The sequence below is a fragment of the Lactuca virosa genome, chromosome 4 (genome assembly GCF_052849685.1).
Source record: "Lactuca virosa cultivar CGN04683 chromosome 4, Lactuca_virosa_CGN04683_v6, whole genome shotgun sequence".
NCBI lineage: Eukaryota > Viridiplantae > Streptophyta > Magnoliopsida > Asterales > Asteraceae > Lactuca > Lactuca virosa.
The window spans coordinates 482,086,303-482,105,767 of record NC_136429.1 but is presented as its reverse complement, the minus strand read 5'-3'; the positions used below and the strand labels follow the sequence as shown (position 1 = coordinate 482,105,767).

The 19,465-nt window shown below is 33.8% G+C and overlaps 1 protein-coding gene and 1 pseudogene across 2 annotated transcripts; both read left to right on the top strand.

The window, feature by feature from the left end:
• The first annotated feature begins 1,457 nt into the window (after positions 1–1,457).
• LOC145109244 (putative disease resistance protein At5g66900) lies at positions 1,458–6,195 on the top strand (annotated as a pseudogene). The gene is made up of 6 exons (XR_013708834.1): positions 1,458–1,496; positions 2,787–3,421; positions 3,495–3,895; positions 3,981–4,342; positions 4,435–4,646; positions 5,065–6,195. The product of XR_013708834.1 is annotated as a putative disease resistance protein At5g66900 (transcript).
• A 12,244-nt stretch (positions 6,196–18,439) lies between these two features.
• Positions 18,440–19,150, top strand: LOC145106900 (uncharacterized). The gene has a single exon (XM_079043821.1). The coding sequence runs from the start codon at positions 18,440–18,442 to the stop codon at positions 19,148–19,150; it is 711 nt and encodes a 236-aa protein (XP_078899947.1).
• Positions 19,151–19,465: the final 315 nt, after the last annotated feature.

The window sequence follows — 19,465 nt, the reverse complement described above, 5'->3', positions numbered from 1 at the left end:
CTACAACTCTTTTACAGACAGAAAATATCGGATTTTCTAGGGAACAAACACAATACCTTACATTTTACTTACAACAGAAAATAGAGAAATTTCTGGAACTCTCTCTTTATACACTTTCAAAATATGAACACACATGCTATAATACAAGATTTGAAACAAAACGCTCAAACAATTTTTGCGGAAAATATCGGATTTTCTGGAAGTTTACAAATGATACAAAACTTTTCTTACAAACATGCTTATGAACTCACCAATATTATACATGTTGATCATTTTCAAAATAACTTATATTCTCAGGGAATCGTTAAGTAGGTTGGTCATCAAGAACACATGAATTTTTGTTGTATTTTTTTTTGTATCATCATACATTCAACATTTGGAATGTAATTTGTAAACCAATACACTTATGTAAACTCCGATGGTTGTGATATTTTATGTGTGATGATGATGTTGTCTTGATTTAATTATATACACTGTGGTGATATTACAAAATGTAGTCACCCAACCCCCGGACGTTTCCGCCGTCTGGTTCGGGGGTGTGACATAACTATTGATTCTTTATTTGTTTAGGTGTTACAAGAGAAAGATAAAGATGGATTTTTTTGTATATATATTTCTATGATAATAAGGGGAGGAGAAAATCATAATACACCATTACCATATGTATTTATATCAGATATAGATACAAATGCATCCATCTTGGTTTGGTAACAAATGGCATAAAATTTGGCACTGCACAAATATATTAATTATTATTATTATTATTATTATTGTTGTCTTAAGAAAAATCTCGCATGTGACATGCCATAAACTTCAATAACGATGCTTGATTATGATTGTGGTTTTATAACTTTATTTTTGTAATCAAGGTTTCAAACTATTAGCCAATTAAGTCTCATATTTGGATCCATTGCTACTCATATCCAAATCAGACAAAGTGTTTTATGATACGAAATTGAGCATGAGTCATAACTAGAAATAAGAGTTCCATATACTAGAACCAAGTGCCCTCGCTCGATATCAAACCCTTCGATATCAAACCCCTTAAAAGGAACAAAATATAAAAGATTACAAACAAATCTCAAAATCAATAATGCATCGATTATAGTAATTGGAAAGAATGTGTAACAAGTCATATATTATAATTTCAATTATTCTTTCAGTACGGTAGATTATTACCAAATAATTTAGTTCATATTCAAATGTTAAATTGGATTTTGAATTTTAGTTTTAACTAATGGATAATTACAATTTGGTCATAAAGGTTAAGTCAATTACGGTTTCATATAATAATATGGAAGATCTAGTCAATGAAAATAAATACTAATTCTTCATCTATATAAGAGGTCTCATAATACATAACACAAAATCCTAAATAACATTCTTTTCAGTGAATACTAATTGAGACAAACCACGCTAGTTCTGCTCACGAGTTGTGCGTAAAAGTTACAAACTGAAGTTGTGTCTACACTATGCCTTCAAGAGTGGAGAAAGTGGTACGAATTGTCTTTGTTTATGTGTGCTCATCACATGGATTCTATAATATAAAAACTTATCTTGTTCAAGTGAGTTGTATACATGTCATACAATCACAACATTCTTCATATTGATTATATCGGTTTATCGGTTATATATTACATTAGTCTAAAAAATTTGTCATAAAATACAAATGGATATGACTAAAAAAATTACAACCAACTTTATCTTAATTGTCAATTTGGTCCTTTAACTTCTGTAAAATATCAAGAAATCTTATAGTTTATAAAGTGTTATATCTAGAGATAAAGTGGGAGTAGATAAATAAATAGTCAAAATATATTCCTTCACATATTAATTCGTCTTTCATGAAATGTATAGTAAATTATACATTTGGTCCGTTTGGTTTGCCCAAATTCTTACTACTGGTTATAGTATTGGTTTTTTTACTTACCGATCCCTATGGTTTGTATTTGTTCCAATACTATTTTATAAAAAAATAGTAATGATCCTACTGATTCCTATGGTTTGCATTCTACGATCTTACTATCCGATCATATAAATCTACTATGATTTTACAAAAAAACGCTCCAAGTAATATTAGTCTTGATTTGCATACGTGAGATTGTAGGATTACGATTAAGATGGTGATTTTAACAATTTTGGTACACACACAGAGGAGAGAGAGAGAGAGAGAGAGAGAGAGAGAGAGAGAGAGAGAGAGAGAGAGAGAGTTTCTAATTATTTAAATACATAAATAACTAAAAAGAAAAGAAAAAACAACCCGCTGAGACCAGTCATGTTATAAAATCATCACTAGGACTAATAATATGAACTGGAGAAAAACACAGGGACCAAATATGTAATTTACTCTAAATTGTTTATATACATGGACGAAACGGTATCCAATTTGTTAACTCGTTCCATTTACCCACCAAATCAAAAAACCGTTGACGGAGCCGTTCGTCGATAGCTCCCGCTGCTTTCCATCTACCTTCTGACCTTCATCCGCTGTTCACACGCTTTAATCGCTTACTTTGTCGCGGAAATTGATTCGTAATCTCATAAATTTGAAGTGTCGGAGTATCTTCATTGTAATTGAGTATGTTCTTAGATTCCCAACAGTAACAATCGAACATATAAATGTATTTCCCTGTATTCGAATTACAAACCCATGAATTATCGTAAGTTATTGTCGCTTTCACGTTATTGAATTTGAAGTTTAAGTCTTAGGCGTATTGCTAGGGTTTTGATTTTACTTTCCTGTGTCTTATTATGATTTTTATTTACTTAAATTGTCATATCTACAGATGATTGCACCAAACGCTAATGAAGCAGCTCTACGAACAGTAATGTTGGAGTTACTGAATACTGTGGTATTCGAAACCAAAAGAACCCCCAAATTTAGAACTCTACTGAAGCGCATCGAGAGAACTTTAAGGAACATTGAGCCGATTTTTTATGGATATGAGAGGTTGAGAAAAGTTTTATATCGTCCTGAAAACGAGACCAAAATGTTCATATATTATGTGGCAAATGGAAAGGAAGTAGTTCTGGAGTGCTCAGAGATCAAAATGTTGGAATGTGTACAAGAAATTTCTTCACGCCAACAAGCTAATTGGATTGGACAACATGCTTTTGAGATTCTTTCAGAGTGAATTGCAGGATAATTTGAGTTCTAGCAGGAGGAGTCTGTTTGAGATTTATGCTTTGGGAGACAAATTGGATCAAGTCCTTGCAGCTGTTACCAAACAGACAGGTGGATTTTCTGATTCTTGCAGTGTTCCAGGGCTTCCAGATGTGATCATTGGGTTGGATTTTCATCTTCAAAAACTGAAAAGAATGGTGCTCAAAGATGACAACCAGGTCATAACAGTTTCAGCTCCTGGAGGATGTGGGAAGACTACATTAGTAAAGATGCTCTGTCATGATAATGAAATCAAAGGTACATAAACTATTCAACTTTTCTTCTTTGCATCTATTCTTCATCTCATTCTTAACTGTTCTGTTTTGTACAGGCATTTTTGGGGACAACATCTTTTATGTTACTGTTTCTAGAACAACCTCCCTGAAGACAATCATCCAGAAACTATTTACACATTTTCATGTGAGTCATTGTGAGTTACAAACTAATGAAGAGGCAAAGAACCAATTAGAGAACTTTATGAGACAAATGAGATCAAAGAACATATTGCTGGTGTTGGATGACGTGTGGTCAGAATCCGAATCACTTATTGAAGATCTTAAGTTTCCAATATCAGGATACAAAATCTTGGTGACATCAAGATTCTTGTTTTCAAGATTCGGTTCCACATATGAACTAACTTTGTTAAACGATCAAGATGCAAAGACCCTTTTTTGCTCTTCTGCATTTCATAACATGAGTTCTGTTAACGTGCCAGATGATCTTGTGAACAAGGTAAAGTTTTTCAAAAACATTTTTTTAATCTTTTAGAATATGATTACACTGGAAATGAACTTTTTTGTTTTGGTTTTTGATTTAGATGGTTAAATACTGCAAGGGGTTTCCATTGGCGCTTACTGTAATTGGTGCATCATTATGTGGTCAAAATGTGGTCAAATGGAGGTCAACTTTGAAGAAATGGTCAGAAGGTCAATCTATTTTTCATTCAAGCAGCCGATTGTTGCTTAGTCTTCAGTCAAGTGTTGATGCACTTGAAGATTTGCCAATACTGAGAGACTGTTTTCTAGATTTGGGTTTGTTTCCAGAAGATGAAAAAATCACAGCCTCTGCTTTAATGGACATGTGGGTAGAATTATACAATTTAGATGATGAAGGAATGTATACAAGTGAATACCTTCTTGAACTCTCTTCAAGAAACCTTCTCAATCTTGTTCTCACCAGGTAAAAATTTGTTATATCAAATACTCATAATAATATATAAAGTTTTGTTATTTCTCCAGTGATTAATCGATTTTTTTTTTGATATTTTTCAGGAAAGATGGTAGTGAACTCGAAGGGTATTGTAACGAGCATTATGTCACACAACATGATTTGTTAAGAGAATTAGCCATCCATTTGAGTAGCCAAGATCCAATATCTCAAAGAACAAGATTGTTGATTGAAATTTACAAGAATCAAATACCCACATGGTGGATTCAACAAAAGCAAGAACCAATCGCTGCACGTTTCTTGTCTATCACAACAGGTTTCACTTCTTCCCATTCTCTGTTTCTTTATGTGCAAAAAAATAGCACCACTTACTTTTTATATTTGTGTATCACAGCATCCTACTTTCATTTCTTTCTATTATGACAGTGTACTCTCATCCTTTTTCTTTATTCCAAAAAATCCACCCAATCGTAGCATTATCCGTTTGATTATTTTTCTTAATTGGGTAGATTTTTCAAAGTACATTGTTTTAATGAGAATACATAAAAGTTAAAAAAAAAAACAACAAAAACCGTGGGTCTTCCTTTTGGAACTATGCACCTCAACCACTAGGCTCCAACTGTAATTCAAGTATGATGCTATAATAAACAAAGCAACAAAATTATGTTGCTATTTCTTGTAATTAACCATTTCTTTAACAAAACCAATGTAAAATGTCCATTTTCTTTCTGCAGACGAATCATTCTCGTCGATTTGGTACGATCTAAACGCCCCAAACGTTGAAGTTTTGGTATTAAACATACGAAGTCGGAAATACGAACTCCCCCCATTCATAAAAAAAATGAATAAATTAAAAGTTTTAATCATCACAAGTTATGGGACATGTCCTTGCGAGTTACACGAACTTCAATTCATTAGTTCTCTAACAAATCTAAAACGTATAAGACTCGAACATCTCTCGCTTTCTCACTCAATCCAATCCATTTTGGAATTGTATGAGTTAAAGAAGCTTTCAGTTACCATGTGTGAGATCGGTAGTGCATTAGCGAGTTGTACAAATGTTACGCTTCCAAATCTCTTAGAGCTTGAAATCGACCGTTGTTATGATTTGACGGAAATACCCTCGGAATTTTGTAGTCTTGATCATCTCAAGAAACTAAGCATTACTAATTGCCATGAGCTTGACTCTCTTCCTAAGGGATTGGGGAGTTTGTCGAATTTGGAGATTTTAAGGATTCATTCTTGTACGAGGTTAGTTCGATTGCCCGATTCGATTAGGTTCCTTGGTAATTTGGTGTTCCTTGATATATCGGATTGTTTGAGTATAAATATGTTGCCTTATGAGCTTGGGAAGTTGAATGGTCTTAGAGTGATTAAGATGAGTGGTTGTCGGGGATTAGAAGAGTTACCCGATTCGGTGATTGATTTGTGTTTGTTGGAAGATGTGATTTGTGACGAAGAGACTTCATATTTATGGAGCTATTATGAAGATGATCTTTGTGATTTAAAGATAAATACAGTTGAAGATGACCGATTTGCAAACTTCATGAAAATAGTTGCACATTAGTGGCGAGCGGGCCGATGGCCCGCTCTTTGTTAGAGCAGGCCTTTTTGACTGGGCTAGCCCAACCTCTTCTCTGGTTGAATGGTTGATCAGTCCTTGTTGACTCTGAGTCAAAAAAGCAGCATCTGCAGCCCAAGCCCAATTGATAGGGCCAGTTATGATGGTTACAAAATCCTTTTTAAAATATAATTCTACTCTATGTTGTATAAATAGTAAATTTGTATCAATAAATGTATTGCATATTGTGTAAGTTGTAATGTTTTATGTTTATATACCAATAAGATGTGTTTTACTTTTATTTTGGTGATTTGGAAGTTTGGGTTGTTATAAATAGTAAATCGTGTATGAAATATAGCGATAAAGAACACATAAAATATGCATGAAAGCTTTTGATGGTCGTCTAATGTTTGATCATCCAAAACAAGCTCGCTTTGATATAGACAAACACTAAAAGCATCCATAATGCATAGTTTAATGGAATGGTTGAATGATGTAAAGTTTTTGGTTGTTCTATTGATTAAACTCAATCATAGTGTACTATATTGACACGTTGGCGTTAAATGAATTTGGAGTTCAGTGACCATTGAATTATTCAATGAGAAAAATGAAACTTTTTGATATAAAATGATTATTATAAAAGTATTGTTTCATTGAAATCTTGTAGAGTTCAGTGTATTGTAGGAAACTTTTTTTTGTCAAGTTTTATGAAAAGTAGAGTGATAATGTGCACATCCATTAAAATCGAGATGCCTAAATGTTTTCAACACTCTTCGTATGATTTATTACATCTAGGAGTTGTTTCTTTATTTTTCGTCCATAAGCCCTTATATAGGTAAAGTGAAGGAAATAGTAATAATGCATGTGTAAAGTGGCTGAAGGGGTAATAATGTTTATATTCATAAACCTTATCATAAACCTTATCAGTTTGAATTAGCCAACGTTTGTTTCATTTTTCTTAGTCTCTTGTATTTTACTTTACTCCTTATTTAGTGGAGAAAGATTGTGATATGTGGGTGTGAATGTGATTCAACACCTTGCATTTATACGTGTATGATCTGTGAATTAATTGAATGAGAAGTTTCGTATGTCAATCATGATCATTAAGAACTCCATATCGATAACAAAAAATATGAATACCTACTTTGATATCTGTAGAGGAACGATTCAAAGACACCTCTAAGGCTCATGTGAATACTTTAATACTAAAGACGTTGAAAATTAAGTATGATGGTGTGAGCGGTGTGCGTGAGCACATCATGATGATGAGGGACGTTGCAAATAAGCTACAAGATGTGGTCATGGAGATAAGCGGGGGCTTCTTGGTCCACTTCATTATGACGTCCCCCTTACATAGTTTAGTCCATCAAGATCAACTATAACACTCAGAAGGATAAGTGGAAGATGAGTGAGTTGATTGTCATGTGTCTAGGAGGAGGAACGCCTCGAAGTGGAGATGCCAGATGTTGACAACGTCAATACCACAAAAAAAAAGAAAAAAAAAAAAAATTCAAGGTTCAATTTGGGGAAAGTTCAAAGTCTCAAAAGTCAAGTACAAGTGACACTTTGAGTTCAAGCAAACCAAAGGGTCCCCCTCATTGTAATTTTTTTTTTCATAAGAAATGATATTTTCAACAAGAATGCCCCAGTTTCAATGAGTGACTAGCAAAGAATGGTAATACTTATTCATTTATGATTTATGAGTCATTTAATATAAATATTCCTTCAAACACATATTGTGTTGATTCTGTTTCGTGGCACATATTACAAATTCCTTACAAGGACTCCATATCATCCCGAGGTTGGAAAGCAAACAAAGGACCATTAATGTTCAAAATGATTACAAACTAAATGTTGATGTTATAGGTAGCTTGCAATTAGTTATGGAAGGTGGATATTGTATCAACTCATATGATCCTTTTTATGTACCTATCATGACTCAGAATCTAGTTTTGTAAAAAGTTAGACAATTATGTATACGAGGTAACATTTGGTGATGGTAAAGTAACTATTAGCTTAATTCAAACATTATTGGTTATGGTACTTGAAGGGAAATCTCTATAAATTTTACTTAAATATTCATTTCTCAAAATTATTGTTTTCATATGATGTGAATGAAAATTTTAATAAATGAAATCGAGATTTTGAAACATGTCAATGTTATGACATTAATGTTTAGGTAATATATCATGGGACCGAATGTTAACGCTCGTGAGAGATGCAGCTTTACCAACTCTTGATTTGTCAGATTTTGAGACGTGTGTTAAATGTATCTATAGAAAAATGATTTTTTTTTAAACGACAAATATATTAAAACAAGAAAAAAAAACAAGCACTCGCAAGCAAGAAGCTAAAACGAGGTAGGAATACAAATGCAAATAGAAAAGTAAAGATAATAAGTATCTGACAAAGGAACATAACTACGAAAAAAATGAAAGAAAGGTGAAATACACCAATCGGTCCATGCTCCACATCCACAATTGCTTCTTTACTTATACGAGACATAGGATGAGGAAATAATGTTGTCCGCAGTTCTTGTCGGTGGTGCAACAATTTTCTTAAAATTTTTGTCATTCCTGACCAATCAAATATTCCACAGAAGACAATAGAACACCAAGTTTAAAATCTTTTTTTTTCTAGGTCAGTTTCCCCAAATAGTTGCATAATTAATGAATTCTTTAACATTCAAGAATCTTCTCCTTTGTACTCCAAACCATTTAAGGATCCAATATTGTACCTCCCGAGTATAGTCACAAGTAATGAGCAAATGAGCAAATGATCTGTTGATTCATTCTCCTTGTTGCATAAAGGGCAAGTAATACCACACTAATTTATGTGGACTTTTTTATGTGGGAATTACCGAACATAAATCATTTATTACCTTCATGATGCCTATTCACATTGCATGTACTTATATGATCAATGAGAAATCTAAATCTCCATAATCTTTTCTGTTAATTGCGTGTTATGTTTAGACGTTGTCATTTGATCATTGTCAAATGGACAAGTCAACTGTCAACCGATTGCCTAAGATCTCAAAAAAAAATAAAAAATTGTAATAAAACAATTATTTTAGAATATAATTAAAATTTTAAAGGGGTTTAGAATGTTGTTTTCTAATAAATACATTTGAACTAATTTATAGTGATATGTTGAAATTGTTACATAAATCATTAGTAATTAGGATTTGTGCATACCTAAATGCGAGATCAAGTAACATGGCGTCTAAGTAATCATAATAAAATTAATTTCATTAAAATAAGTTCAAACAAGCTAAAATCTAAAAGGCCATAATTGTGGTGCTACCACATACAAGATACAAGAAACAACAGAGAAAAAAGAAATACAAGATAGAATTATTATTAAACAAAGTTGTAAAAAACATTCCTAGTCGGTGAACTGGAGTTAAATGATTAATCGGCTAGGCGGTGATTAATCGGGACCATTAATTGCTAATTTGTTGAATTTAAAAAAAAAATAAATATAACTAATATCATAACAAAGTTCATAAATACTATTAATCTCATAACAAAATAGATTAGTATGATTAATACAACACTAATCATTCATCAAATAGTTTTTTTTATTGAGTTAGATTTTCTTCAAAGTGTTAAAATTTCATCATTTTCTACTGTTTCTCTCATCGTGTATACATGGATTAATCGTTAGCGTCCTCCAGTCGGTCGAGTAGCGCCTATAGATTAATCGCAGATTAATCGGGATTTTTACAACATTGCTATTAAGTTATATCGATTTATACTATGATAGAAAATACCTTTATTTATTTATGAGACTAGTTCTTTTCTAATATTATCATAGAAATTTATTCTCATTTTCATTATTTCAAACCGATAAAATAATATTTTAATATCCTAACATTTCCATGATTTCTAATTTTAACAAAATAATGATTATGTATGACTATCAAATACAAGAGTAGCCCTCGCATGTTTTCAACATTTTTTTTAAGATGGTATCAGGTATTTCGTTGTCGTTAATTTCGTTGCAATGACAATAAGACGTATAGAATATCGACGCTTTTTGTTTAAAGTGATAATGTGCATAAAATGTATGCTGCACGTTAAATGTGTTAACACGTGGATTCAAATTTGTACGTACAAATAGTTATAAAATATTACAATTTGTTGAGAAGTTCAATTGGAATACACATGTTCTTAAGGGCTTTTTTTTTTTTTTTTATCAAACGTCTTGTTTATTAATGCAATATAGTTTTCTATCTGAAATAGTATGCAAATTCATTGGTCAATAATACCAACAACGAAAATTGTTAAGTTTAAAAAAAAATAGAATGATGATGTGTAAATCCATTAAAATCTATAGAGTTTAATACATTAAGATGCCTAAATGTTTCATCACTCTTCATACAATTTATTACATTGGAGGGGTTATTTCTTTATTTTTCTTCCATAAAGTTTTGTATATGTAATGTGAAGGAAAGGGTAATAATGTACTAGAATTGGAATCTAGTTGTCAAGGTGCACAGTTGCTAAAGGAATGCTCACAGTTAGTGTCGCTTGGTCCCTAACTTTTTAGGTAGGACAGGGACCAAGCGCGTAACAAAAACAAACCATAGGGACCTTCCGAGTTAAAAAAATAAGTTAGGGACCAAGCACGCAAATTACCCCAAACCATAGAGACCATTCGTGTAATTTACTCTTTTTTTTACTTTTATTTGTTCCTAATGTAACAATGTACTTTGAAAAATCTACCCCATTACACTACTAGAAAAAATACTTTCCTTGACAGACGAATTACGACGTACAACAGTTTTATGACAGACATAAAAATGTCTGTCATTAAAGTTTGTCATATTTCATAAAATATAAATGGACGGACAAAACTCTTTGTCATAAATTTATGTCGTATGTTAATTTGTTAAATTTTAAATAAAAAATAAACAATGTGCATTTTAATGTATGAATTGATTTGTTTTTTATGAGTTAATAGGATACGCAAAAAACATTATTTATATATATATATATATATATATATATATATATATATATATATAAATAATGTTTTTTGCGTATCCTATTAACTCATAAAAAACAAATCAATTCATACATTAAAATGCACATTGTTTATTTTTTATTTAAAATTTAACAAATTAACATACGACATAAATTTATATATATATATATATATATATATATATATATATATATATATATATATATATATATATATTACTTTAATTCCTAACACAGTTAAGAACAGTTTACTTCTTTTGTTTCATATTTTGACACATTACTTTGCTTCCTTCTATAATTTGTCCATGTTTTTTGGTTTTTGATATTTTGATAACCTTATTTTGCTCGGTTACTATAATGTATCCCTGTTTTATTATGTTTCATATTTTTGACCAAATTACTTTGCTCACTTGCTATAATTTGTCCCTGTTTTTTAGTTGTTTATATTTTGATCATCTTATTTTGCTCCGTTGCTCCTCTGTTTGTCATGTTAGTCGCTTCTCTCTAATCGATACTCATTTTGTATAACCGGATCAAGTGAGGGTGCATTTTGCTCATTTATAAATGCAAAATGATTTTAGGGATTTTATAAACGGAAATCTCATGGAGGGACTGTATTTGTTTAAAAGACTAAATTAAGGAAAATTTAGGGCTTTTAATTGCCCTTGACTTCAACGACCGGGAAAGAAAAGGGCATACAAACGGACGAGCTTATGAACGATCATAGTGAAGGGAAAACACGAAGGAAATATGAAAAATGGGAGGGGTTCGCTGGTTCTTCAACAATCGGTAGGGTGGCCGTCGTCAGAGGCCGTCGTCGGCGTGTGGCTCGACCGGGGAAGAGAGGAGAGCGAAGGCTCGCAGCGGCTAATCCGGAAGCCCTAAACGATCGCGAAGAGGGAGAAGAGACGAAGGCAGCGAAGCCTTCTCTTTCTCGTTTGGCGATTTCAGACCGATCACACTCGAGTGGCGAGCTCCGGTGGTCGACTAGACCGAAGAAGGACGTGGGCAGAAGCAGTGACGTTGTTGTGGGGTTGGCTTACGTATTGAATCCCATTTTCCTAATGCTCCAAACTAATAACTTCTTTTTTGTTTATTTGAATTAGGAAATGTCGAGTGATACTCCAACGATCGATCAAATACAAAGGTAAGGTTCTATCGAATGTTCCTACATCCAATAATCTTTTAGTTATGCGTTTACTTCATTTTTTTTACTTTTAATTTTCATGAAAATGCTATAAGTAGTTAGTGATATATTGATTAGGTTAAAGGCATATCGAATGATTCACTTGAAGGCTTTATCCTGCTAAAGAATTAGTCTAATAAATATGTCTTGCAAATTCTGTCCACTAGGTGTTCGATATAATGCCAAGGTGAGTTACAGACTTACAGTTTAATGTTTTGACTTTTTATTTAATAGGTTGAATATCATTGATCAAATAATTCGACTTTTTAGTGAATTCTATTGTTCTACATTGAATATTATCATTATTTATCTTTTTTTTGTTTAATTGTTTGGTTTTGGCTTATTTTAAAGCTTTTGCACCAAACAAATGATTTCTGATGGGGCCAATATTCTGCTTCTGTACAGGGCCATTCTCATAATAATGATTTTACCTGGGTAGAGTCATCTTGACTATTTTTAGCAGTAGGTTTGTCTTATACGCAACTATTCATCTTAGACGATATTTTGCAAAGAAAGTTTTTAATATTGAAGGTTCGAAACAAACAACACCTAACCTTAGAAAATCAATTAATTTAAGCAGTGATCAAGTGTTTAAGCTAATTAATTTCCTAGTTCAATTCTTAATCAGTAAATACTTTTTAAAAATAAAAACATAAGCTCCTATTAATAAAATTTTAAAAAAAGTGTATAAGGATTTAAAAAAACTATTTCGCTTTCTCTCTCTACTTTCTCTCTCTTCCCCTGATTCTCTCTAACGGTGGTGCGATCTAGTTCTTGGTTCATCGGTGCTGCTTCTCCGACGATTTCCTTTTCGTTGTAGTAGCAATTTCTCTTCTGTTTCCGTTGTCCTTATTGGTGCGTCATCCAAAGCGGATCGAAGGAAGTGAAAGTAAAACCGCCGGATAAAAGTGCTGCTGTCCGGTATGTTAGGACTGAAGTGGATGTGAAAGATCTGGTTCCTCCTGGGGTCATTGATCAGTCATCAGCTATGATCTACAAAACTCGTCGTAAGCCAAGTGCTTCTGGAGCTGTTGCTTCGGGGATTGGAAAGGCTGAATGGAAAATGGAGGGGAAAGCTTTTAGAGTGAAGAATCGGGCTCGGAAAATTGTGGATGGGATGTCTCCGATGGATGCAGTGGAATGTTACACTGAAGAAGTTACAGAGGAGGAAACGGAAGATGATTCAGAGTCTGTGTCGGCTTGGGAGTCGGATGCTAGTGTTTCGATTCCTGGAAATGATAACACTCTGAAGGGGTTGAAGGATGGTGGTCTTGGTGAGGTGAAGGCTGTAGGAGTTCAAGTTGTTTCTATTCCTTCAGGTAACACTGCTAATTTGTTGAAAAATTGGGATGGTTCTAAGGTGAATGATGAATTATTGAGTCCTAGTTCGGAATTGAAAATGGTTACTAGTCAAATGATTAGGGCGAACCTAACATTTCTGTGAATGATGTCTCAAAACCTGTATGCCCTAATTTGGTTGATTGTGAAGTTGAGAAATCTAGGGTTGATGGGATTGATAAAAGTGGTATTAAGGTTGATGATAAGAACATTATGAATAATGAAGAGTTTATTCCGGGTGTTGGGTTTCAATTCCTTAATAAGATAAAGGAGGATACTCCTAAGAAAAAGGAGATAGACAGTAGTTTGAATCAGGAAATGGATGTTGATATATCAATTTTGAATAAGCAAGTTAATGGGAATAAAGATGGTAATGATACAGATGATTCTTCTGATGAGTCTAGTGATGATGAATCTAGTGAGGATGAGTCTAGTGAGGATGAGGAAATTGTGATGGAAGAGAAGGGTAATACTGTGGTGAATAATGAGCCTAATTCAAAGCTGAAGTCTGGTACTGTTATTAACAGTATTAATTTGCTTCCCTCTATATTGGGTGATGCAAATATTTGTAAGAAGGTGGATGGTGATGGTCAGGGGAACTTGTTGAACTCTTATGCTGGTGTGTTAAAAGGTAATAGGCATAAGGGTAAGATTGATGTTAAGTTTATACCAGGGGAAAAGGGTAAGGAAGAAGGACCAGTTATTATTCCGATTGAGAATTTAAAGAAGGCGAGTATTCCATATACTAATACTTTATATGGGTACATGATTGATAAGAAGTTGACGTTTCCTGTAATTCAAAAAGAGGTTAGAAGGCTGTGGAGGAATGTGGGGCTTGAGGAGATCTTCATGAACAGTAAAGGATTTTTCTTTTTTAAATTTAGTGATGAGCAGGGGATGTTATCTATATTGGAGGGAAGTCCATGGCTAATGTTCAATAATATGCCTTTATTTCTTCAACGGTGGAGACCGGGCTGACTTTAACCAAGAACAGTCATGATAAAATTTCGGTGTGGATCAAAATCTATGATTTACCTTTGGAAGTTTGGAGTGGGGACAATCTATGTATTATTGCGAGTAAGTTGAGGGTTCCTCTAGCTTTTGATTCTTTTACTGAGGAGATGTGTTTGGAACACAAGGGTAGGAATGCTTATGCTCGAATTCTTGTTGAAATGGCGGCTGATAAGGAGTGGAAGAGGAAAATTGAGGTATCTACTTGGGATTTTGTTTCTAATTCTGCTGTGACTCAGAGTTTTGATGTGGAGTATGCGTGGATTCCTTCTAGATGTAATCACTTTAAGGTCTATGGTCATATGGATAAAGTTTGTATGGCAGTTTTGAATGAAGATAAAGTTTTAAAGAATGGGGATAATGGGACCAATAAGGGAAATAAAGGGAAGGAAGTGGTTAATGATGAAGGTTTTACTGAGGTTGTTAATAAGAAGGTTAAAGGAAATAAAGATGGTGATGGTCCTAGTAAAACTATGGAGGGTCCTTCTAATTTGTATAATCAGAGAAATAGTGGAAAGAATGGCAATTTTAATAGGGGAAATAGTTTCAGGGGTAATAATGGGAATAGAGGTGGTAATGGTAGGGGACAGAATGGGAACTGGAACAATAGAGGGGTGAGTCACTGGAATTTGGAAAAGAATCGAAGATATGAGAAGTATGCTACAGGTCAGACTTTGACTAGTAATTAGGGGAATAAGGGGAATAAGGTGCAGGGGGATACTAAAGAGGATGATATCATAAAGGTGGGTGTTAGCAAGAATTTAGAAAATAAGGATGTTACTGGTGATGGTTGCAGTAATAAAAATAGTTTTGAAATCCTGGGAATGATTGGTGAGGAAGTTATGGATGGAATGGAAGAGGATGCTAAGGGGGACAAGGTTGTTGGCCAACAGGAAGGAGATTGTATTGCTTTTTCTTCTGATGCTGTTGGAGTAACGAATAATAAGATGGATCCTTCTAAGATTTTTGGGAAGGGTGAAATAGTGAATGAAAGCAATAAAATGAAGAATAGTAAGAGTGATCAGGGGAACAGTAATAGCAAAGGTGGGGCTTCTCAGGCATTTGAGGTGGTAAATGCCAAAAACTCTATTAATTCCCAATGATGTCTATAGGGGTTTGGAATGTCAGGGGCTTGAATAAAGCCATTAAGCAAAAGGAGGTTATTGATGTTATTAGGAGTAATAACCTTGGTATATGTGCTGTGGTGGAATCTCATGTTAAGGTCTTAAATCTTAAGAATGTGTGTGTTAAGACCTTTGGTCAATGGGATTGGGTTTCTAATAATAGCAGCTGTGAGGCTGGAACTAGAATAATTGTTGGATGGAATCCTAGATTATTCGATGTGATGGTGATTTCTCAGTCTAGACAAGTAATACATTGTTATGTTAGGTTCTGTGATTCTAACTATAGCATGTATTTGTCTTTTATATATGCTGCTTCGACTTATGTAGAGAGAAGGTTATTGTGGGATAATCTGAAGAAACATAGTTTGGTTGTTAAGAAGGAAGCTTGGGGAATTTTAGGTGACTTTAATGTTGCTTTAAAGCCTTCGGAATATTCTGAAGATTGTTCTAAAATGCCGAAAGGAGTTGATGAATTTATTGACTGTATAAATTCTATTGAAGTTGAGGATCTGAATTGCACTGGTTTTCAGTTTACTTGGAACAAATCTCCTGCTGGGAATAAGGGTCTTTTGAAGAAGTTAGATAGGGTGATGGTTAATTTGAAATTTGTTTCTGATAATCCTTTAGCTCATGCTGTTTTTAAACCTTATAGGGTGTCGGACCATTGTCATGCTGTTTTAAATGTTCCTGCTGGCAAATTGAGATGGAAACCTTCTTTTAGGTTTGGCAATTTTATTACAGAGAAGAAGGAGTTTTTACCTTTGGTTAAAGAGATTTGGGGCACTAATATTGAAGGTTTTTTTATGTTCAAAGTTTTTCAGAAGTTGAAGATTCTTAAAAAGTATTGTCGGGAGCTATGTAGTAAATACAGGGGTTCTGGGAAGAGAATTCAAGAGTTGAGAAAGGAATTGGAAAGTAAACAAGCTGACATTGATCTTAATCCTTTTGATAGTAAGATTAGGGAGGAGCATGTTAATACTCTTTTTGAGTTCAATGTTGCGTGTAATGATGAAGAAATGCTTCTCTCCCAGAGATCTAAGATGAATTGGTTATTGGAAGGGGACAATAATACTAAGTTTTTTCATAGAGTTGTGAAGAGCAGGGGTAATAAAAATCGTATATTGATGGTGCTTGATGAAGATGGAAGATGGGTTAGTGGGAAGACTATGAAGGAGAAATTTGTGAATCATTTCAAGAAGTTTTAGGGATGTGAAGATATAACTGAGTTCTCGTGTTTAAATGATGGGTTCTTTCATAATAAATTGGACAGTAGGGTGGCTTTGAATATGATTAGAGTGGTTACTGATGAAGAAATTAAAGTTGCGATGTTTGATATTGATGACAATCGTGCCCCTGGTCCGGATGGGTTTTCCTCCAAATTTTTTAAAAGTGTTTGGAATATTGTTGGGCCGGAGGTGTGTAAAGCTGTGAGGGAATTTTTTTGGACTAGTAAATTGTTGAAAGGGCTTAATGCTACGAGAATTGTGCTGGTCCCTAAAGTGGAGTTCCCGAGGAAAGTTTCTGATTTCCGTCCTATAGCTTGCTGTAACACTTTGTACAAGTGTATTAGTAAGATTATAGTGAATAGAATTAGAAATAATCTGGGAGATATTGTGAGCAAAAATCAATCAGCTTTCATTCCAGGGAGATCTATTTTAGATAATATTCTTCTTGCTCAGGATTTGATGGTAGGTTATAAAAATAAAAGAGGAATTCCTAAATGTACTTTAAAGATTGACATTCAAAAGGCTTATGACACGGTGGATTGGAAATTTCTTAAAAGGATCCTCTTGGGTTTTGGGTTTCATCCGATAATGACTCAGTGGATTATGGCTTGTGTGTCATCTCCGTGGTTCATGTTGAATTTTAATGGTGAAGATCACGGGTTTTTTGAAGGTAAAAGGGGTCTTAGGCAGGGTGATCCTCTATCTCCTTACCTGTTTACTATAGTTATGGAGGTTTTTAATCTCATTCTTTTGAAGAAAATTGAAGATTGCCAGAATTTTAAGTTTCATAGTAAGTTTTTGTCCCAAAAAATCACACACTTATGCTTTGCTGATGATTTGTTAGTCTTCTCTTATGGGAATGGGAATTCAGCTAGAGTCATAAGGGATGCTCCTGATGATTTCAAAAAAGGCGAGCATGGAAAAAAGTCAGATTTTCTTTAGCTGTGTTAAACCCAATATGAGAAGGATTATATTGGGCATTCTTCCTTTTGATATTGGGAAATTTCCTTTTAAGTATCTTGGAATTCCTATGTGTGTTACTAAGTTATTTTGCAGAGATTGTAAACAGCTTGTTGAGAAGATTAAGATGAGAATTCTTAATTGGAAAAGTAAGGCCTTATCGTTTGCTGGGAGGTTGCAACTCATTAATTCTGTTTTGACTACTATTCATGTGTATTGGGCCTCGATCTTTAAAATTCCTATTGCCACAATTAGAGAGATTGAGAAGATTTGTAGAAGTTACCTGTGGGCGAATGGTGAGATAGTCAAAGGGAAAGCTAAAGTCAAGTGGATTGATATTTGTAGGCCTAAAGATTATGGTGGGTTAGGGGTGAAGAATTTAAGGAAATGGAATGATGCCTTGTTAGCTAAACATGTGTGGAATGTGATTAATAATAAAAACTCTCTTTAGGTCCAATGGGTGAAAAACAATTACATTGGTGATAGGAACTTTTGGGATATTTTACAGAAGAAGAGTATGAGCTGGACTTGGAAGAGGTTCCTTGAGGTGAGGAAAATTGTTAGGCCTCATGTAGTTTCGTGTGTGGGAAATGGGATGAATACTTCTCTTTGACATGACTGGTGGCACCCAATTGGTATTTTAAGCACTATTATATCTAGAAGGGATTGGATTAGAAATGGGTTTAGTGATATATCCAAGGTCAGTGATGTTATGGTTAATGATTTCTATTTATGGCCGGTTGAGTGGGTGATTGAATTCCCTGGATTGAAGGATGGTCCCATGTTTTGTATTGATGCTAATCAGAGGGATGTTACTGGTTGGAGAGATAAGAATGGGGTGTGTAAACAATTTTCATGCAAACAGGTGTGGAGAGATATAAATAATTTTGGTGACAAAGTTCCTTGGTATGATATTGTGTGGTATGGTAACTGCATTCCTCGAAATTCGTTTATATTATGGTTAGCTATTTTGAATAGATTGAAGACCCAGGATCGAGTCAAAGGTTGGGTGATTTCTGGTAATTTACTTTGTCCATTCTGTGCTATTTCTTCTGATTCCCATGATCACCTCTTCTTCAAATGTGAATTTTCTCATCTTATTTGGAGTTATTTTTGTAATAAGATCGGTCTTAATATCTTTTTTGATGATTGGAATGATTTAATTTTGAAATTGAGCATTTCTTTCAAAGGGAAGTCGGTTGAGAATTTGGTTAATAAATGTGTGTTTGCCAGTTGTGTTTCTCATATTTGGAAGGAGAGAAATTCTAGACTCTTTAGTAGTAGGAGGAATTCGCATAAGGTGGTGATTTCTTGTATTGAAAGTGAAATACAATTGAAGCTGTTGGGGTTGAGGAAAAAGGCTATTATGGTCAATGATAGAGTCTTTAAGACTTGGGGTATTTCTGGAATGGATAGAATATAAGATATGGAAGTCATATTTTGGTTTCTTAGATTGATGGTTGGCGGTTCTCGAGTTTGGGATTGGATGAGGATGATGCTTAATTTTGTTGATTTTCATTCTGTGAATTGGTGGGGGTATTTTTGGAATAAGTTTATATACAAAGGAATTGACGAATTGTGTTACTGGTTTGAGAGCTTGCTTTCAAATCATGTGACGTGTACCTGTGGGATTTTCTGTTTGGATATGATCTTAATTGAGATTATTCAAATGGAGAATCCTAGACATGTGATTGATGCCATGTCTAGTATGAAACTTGTTCTGAATTTATGGAGGGTT

What these genes read in the sequence shown, in the direction of transcription:
- LOC145106900 (XM_079043821.1), top strand. Translation starts at nt 18,440, where the DNA reads ATGGTTAATGATTTCTATTTATGGCCGGTTGAGTGGGTGATTGAATTC.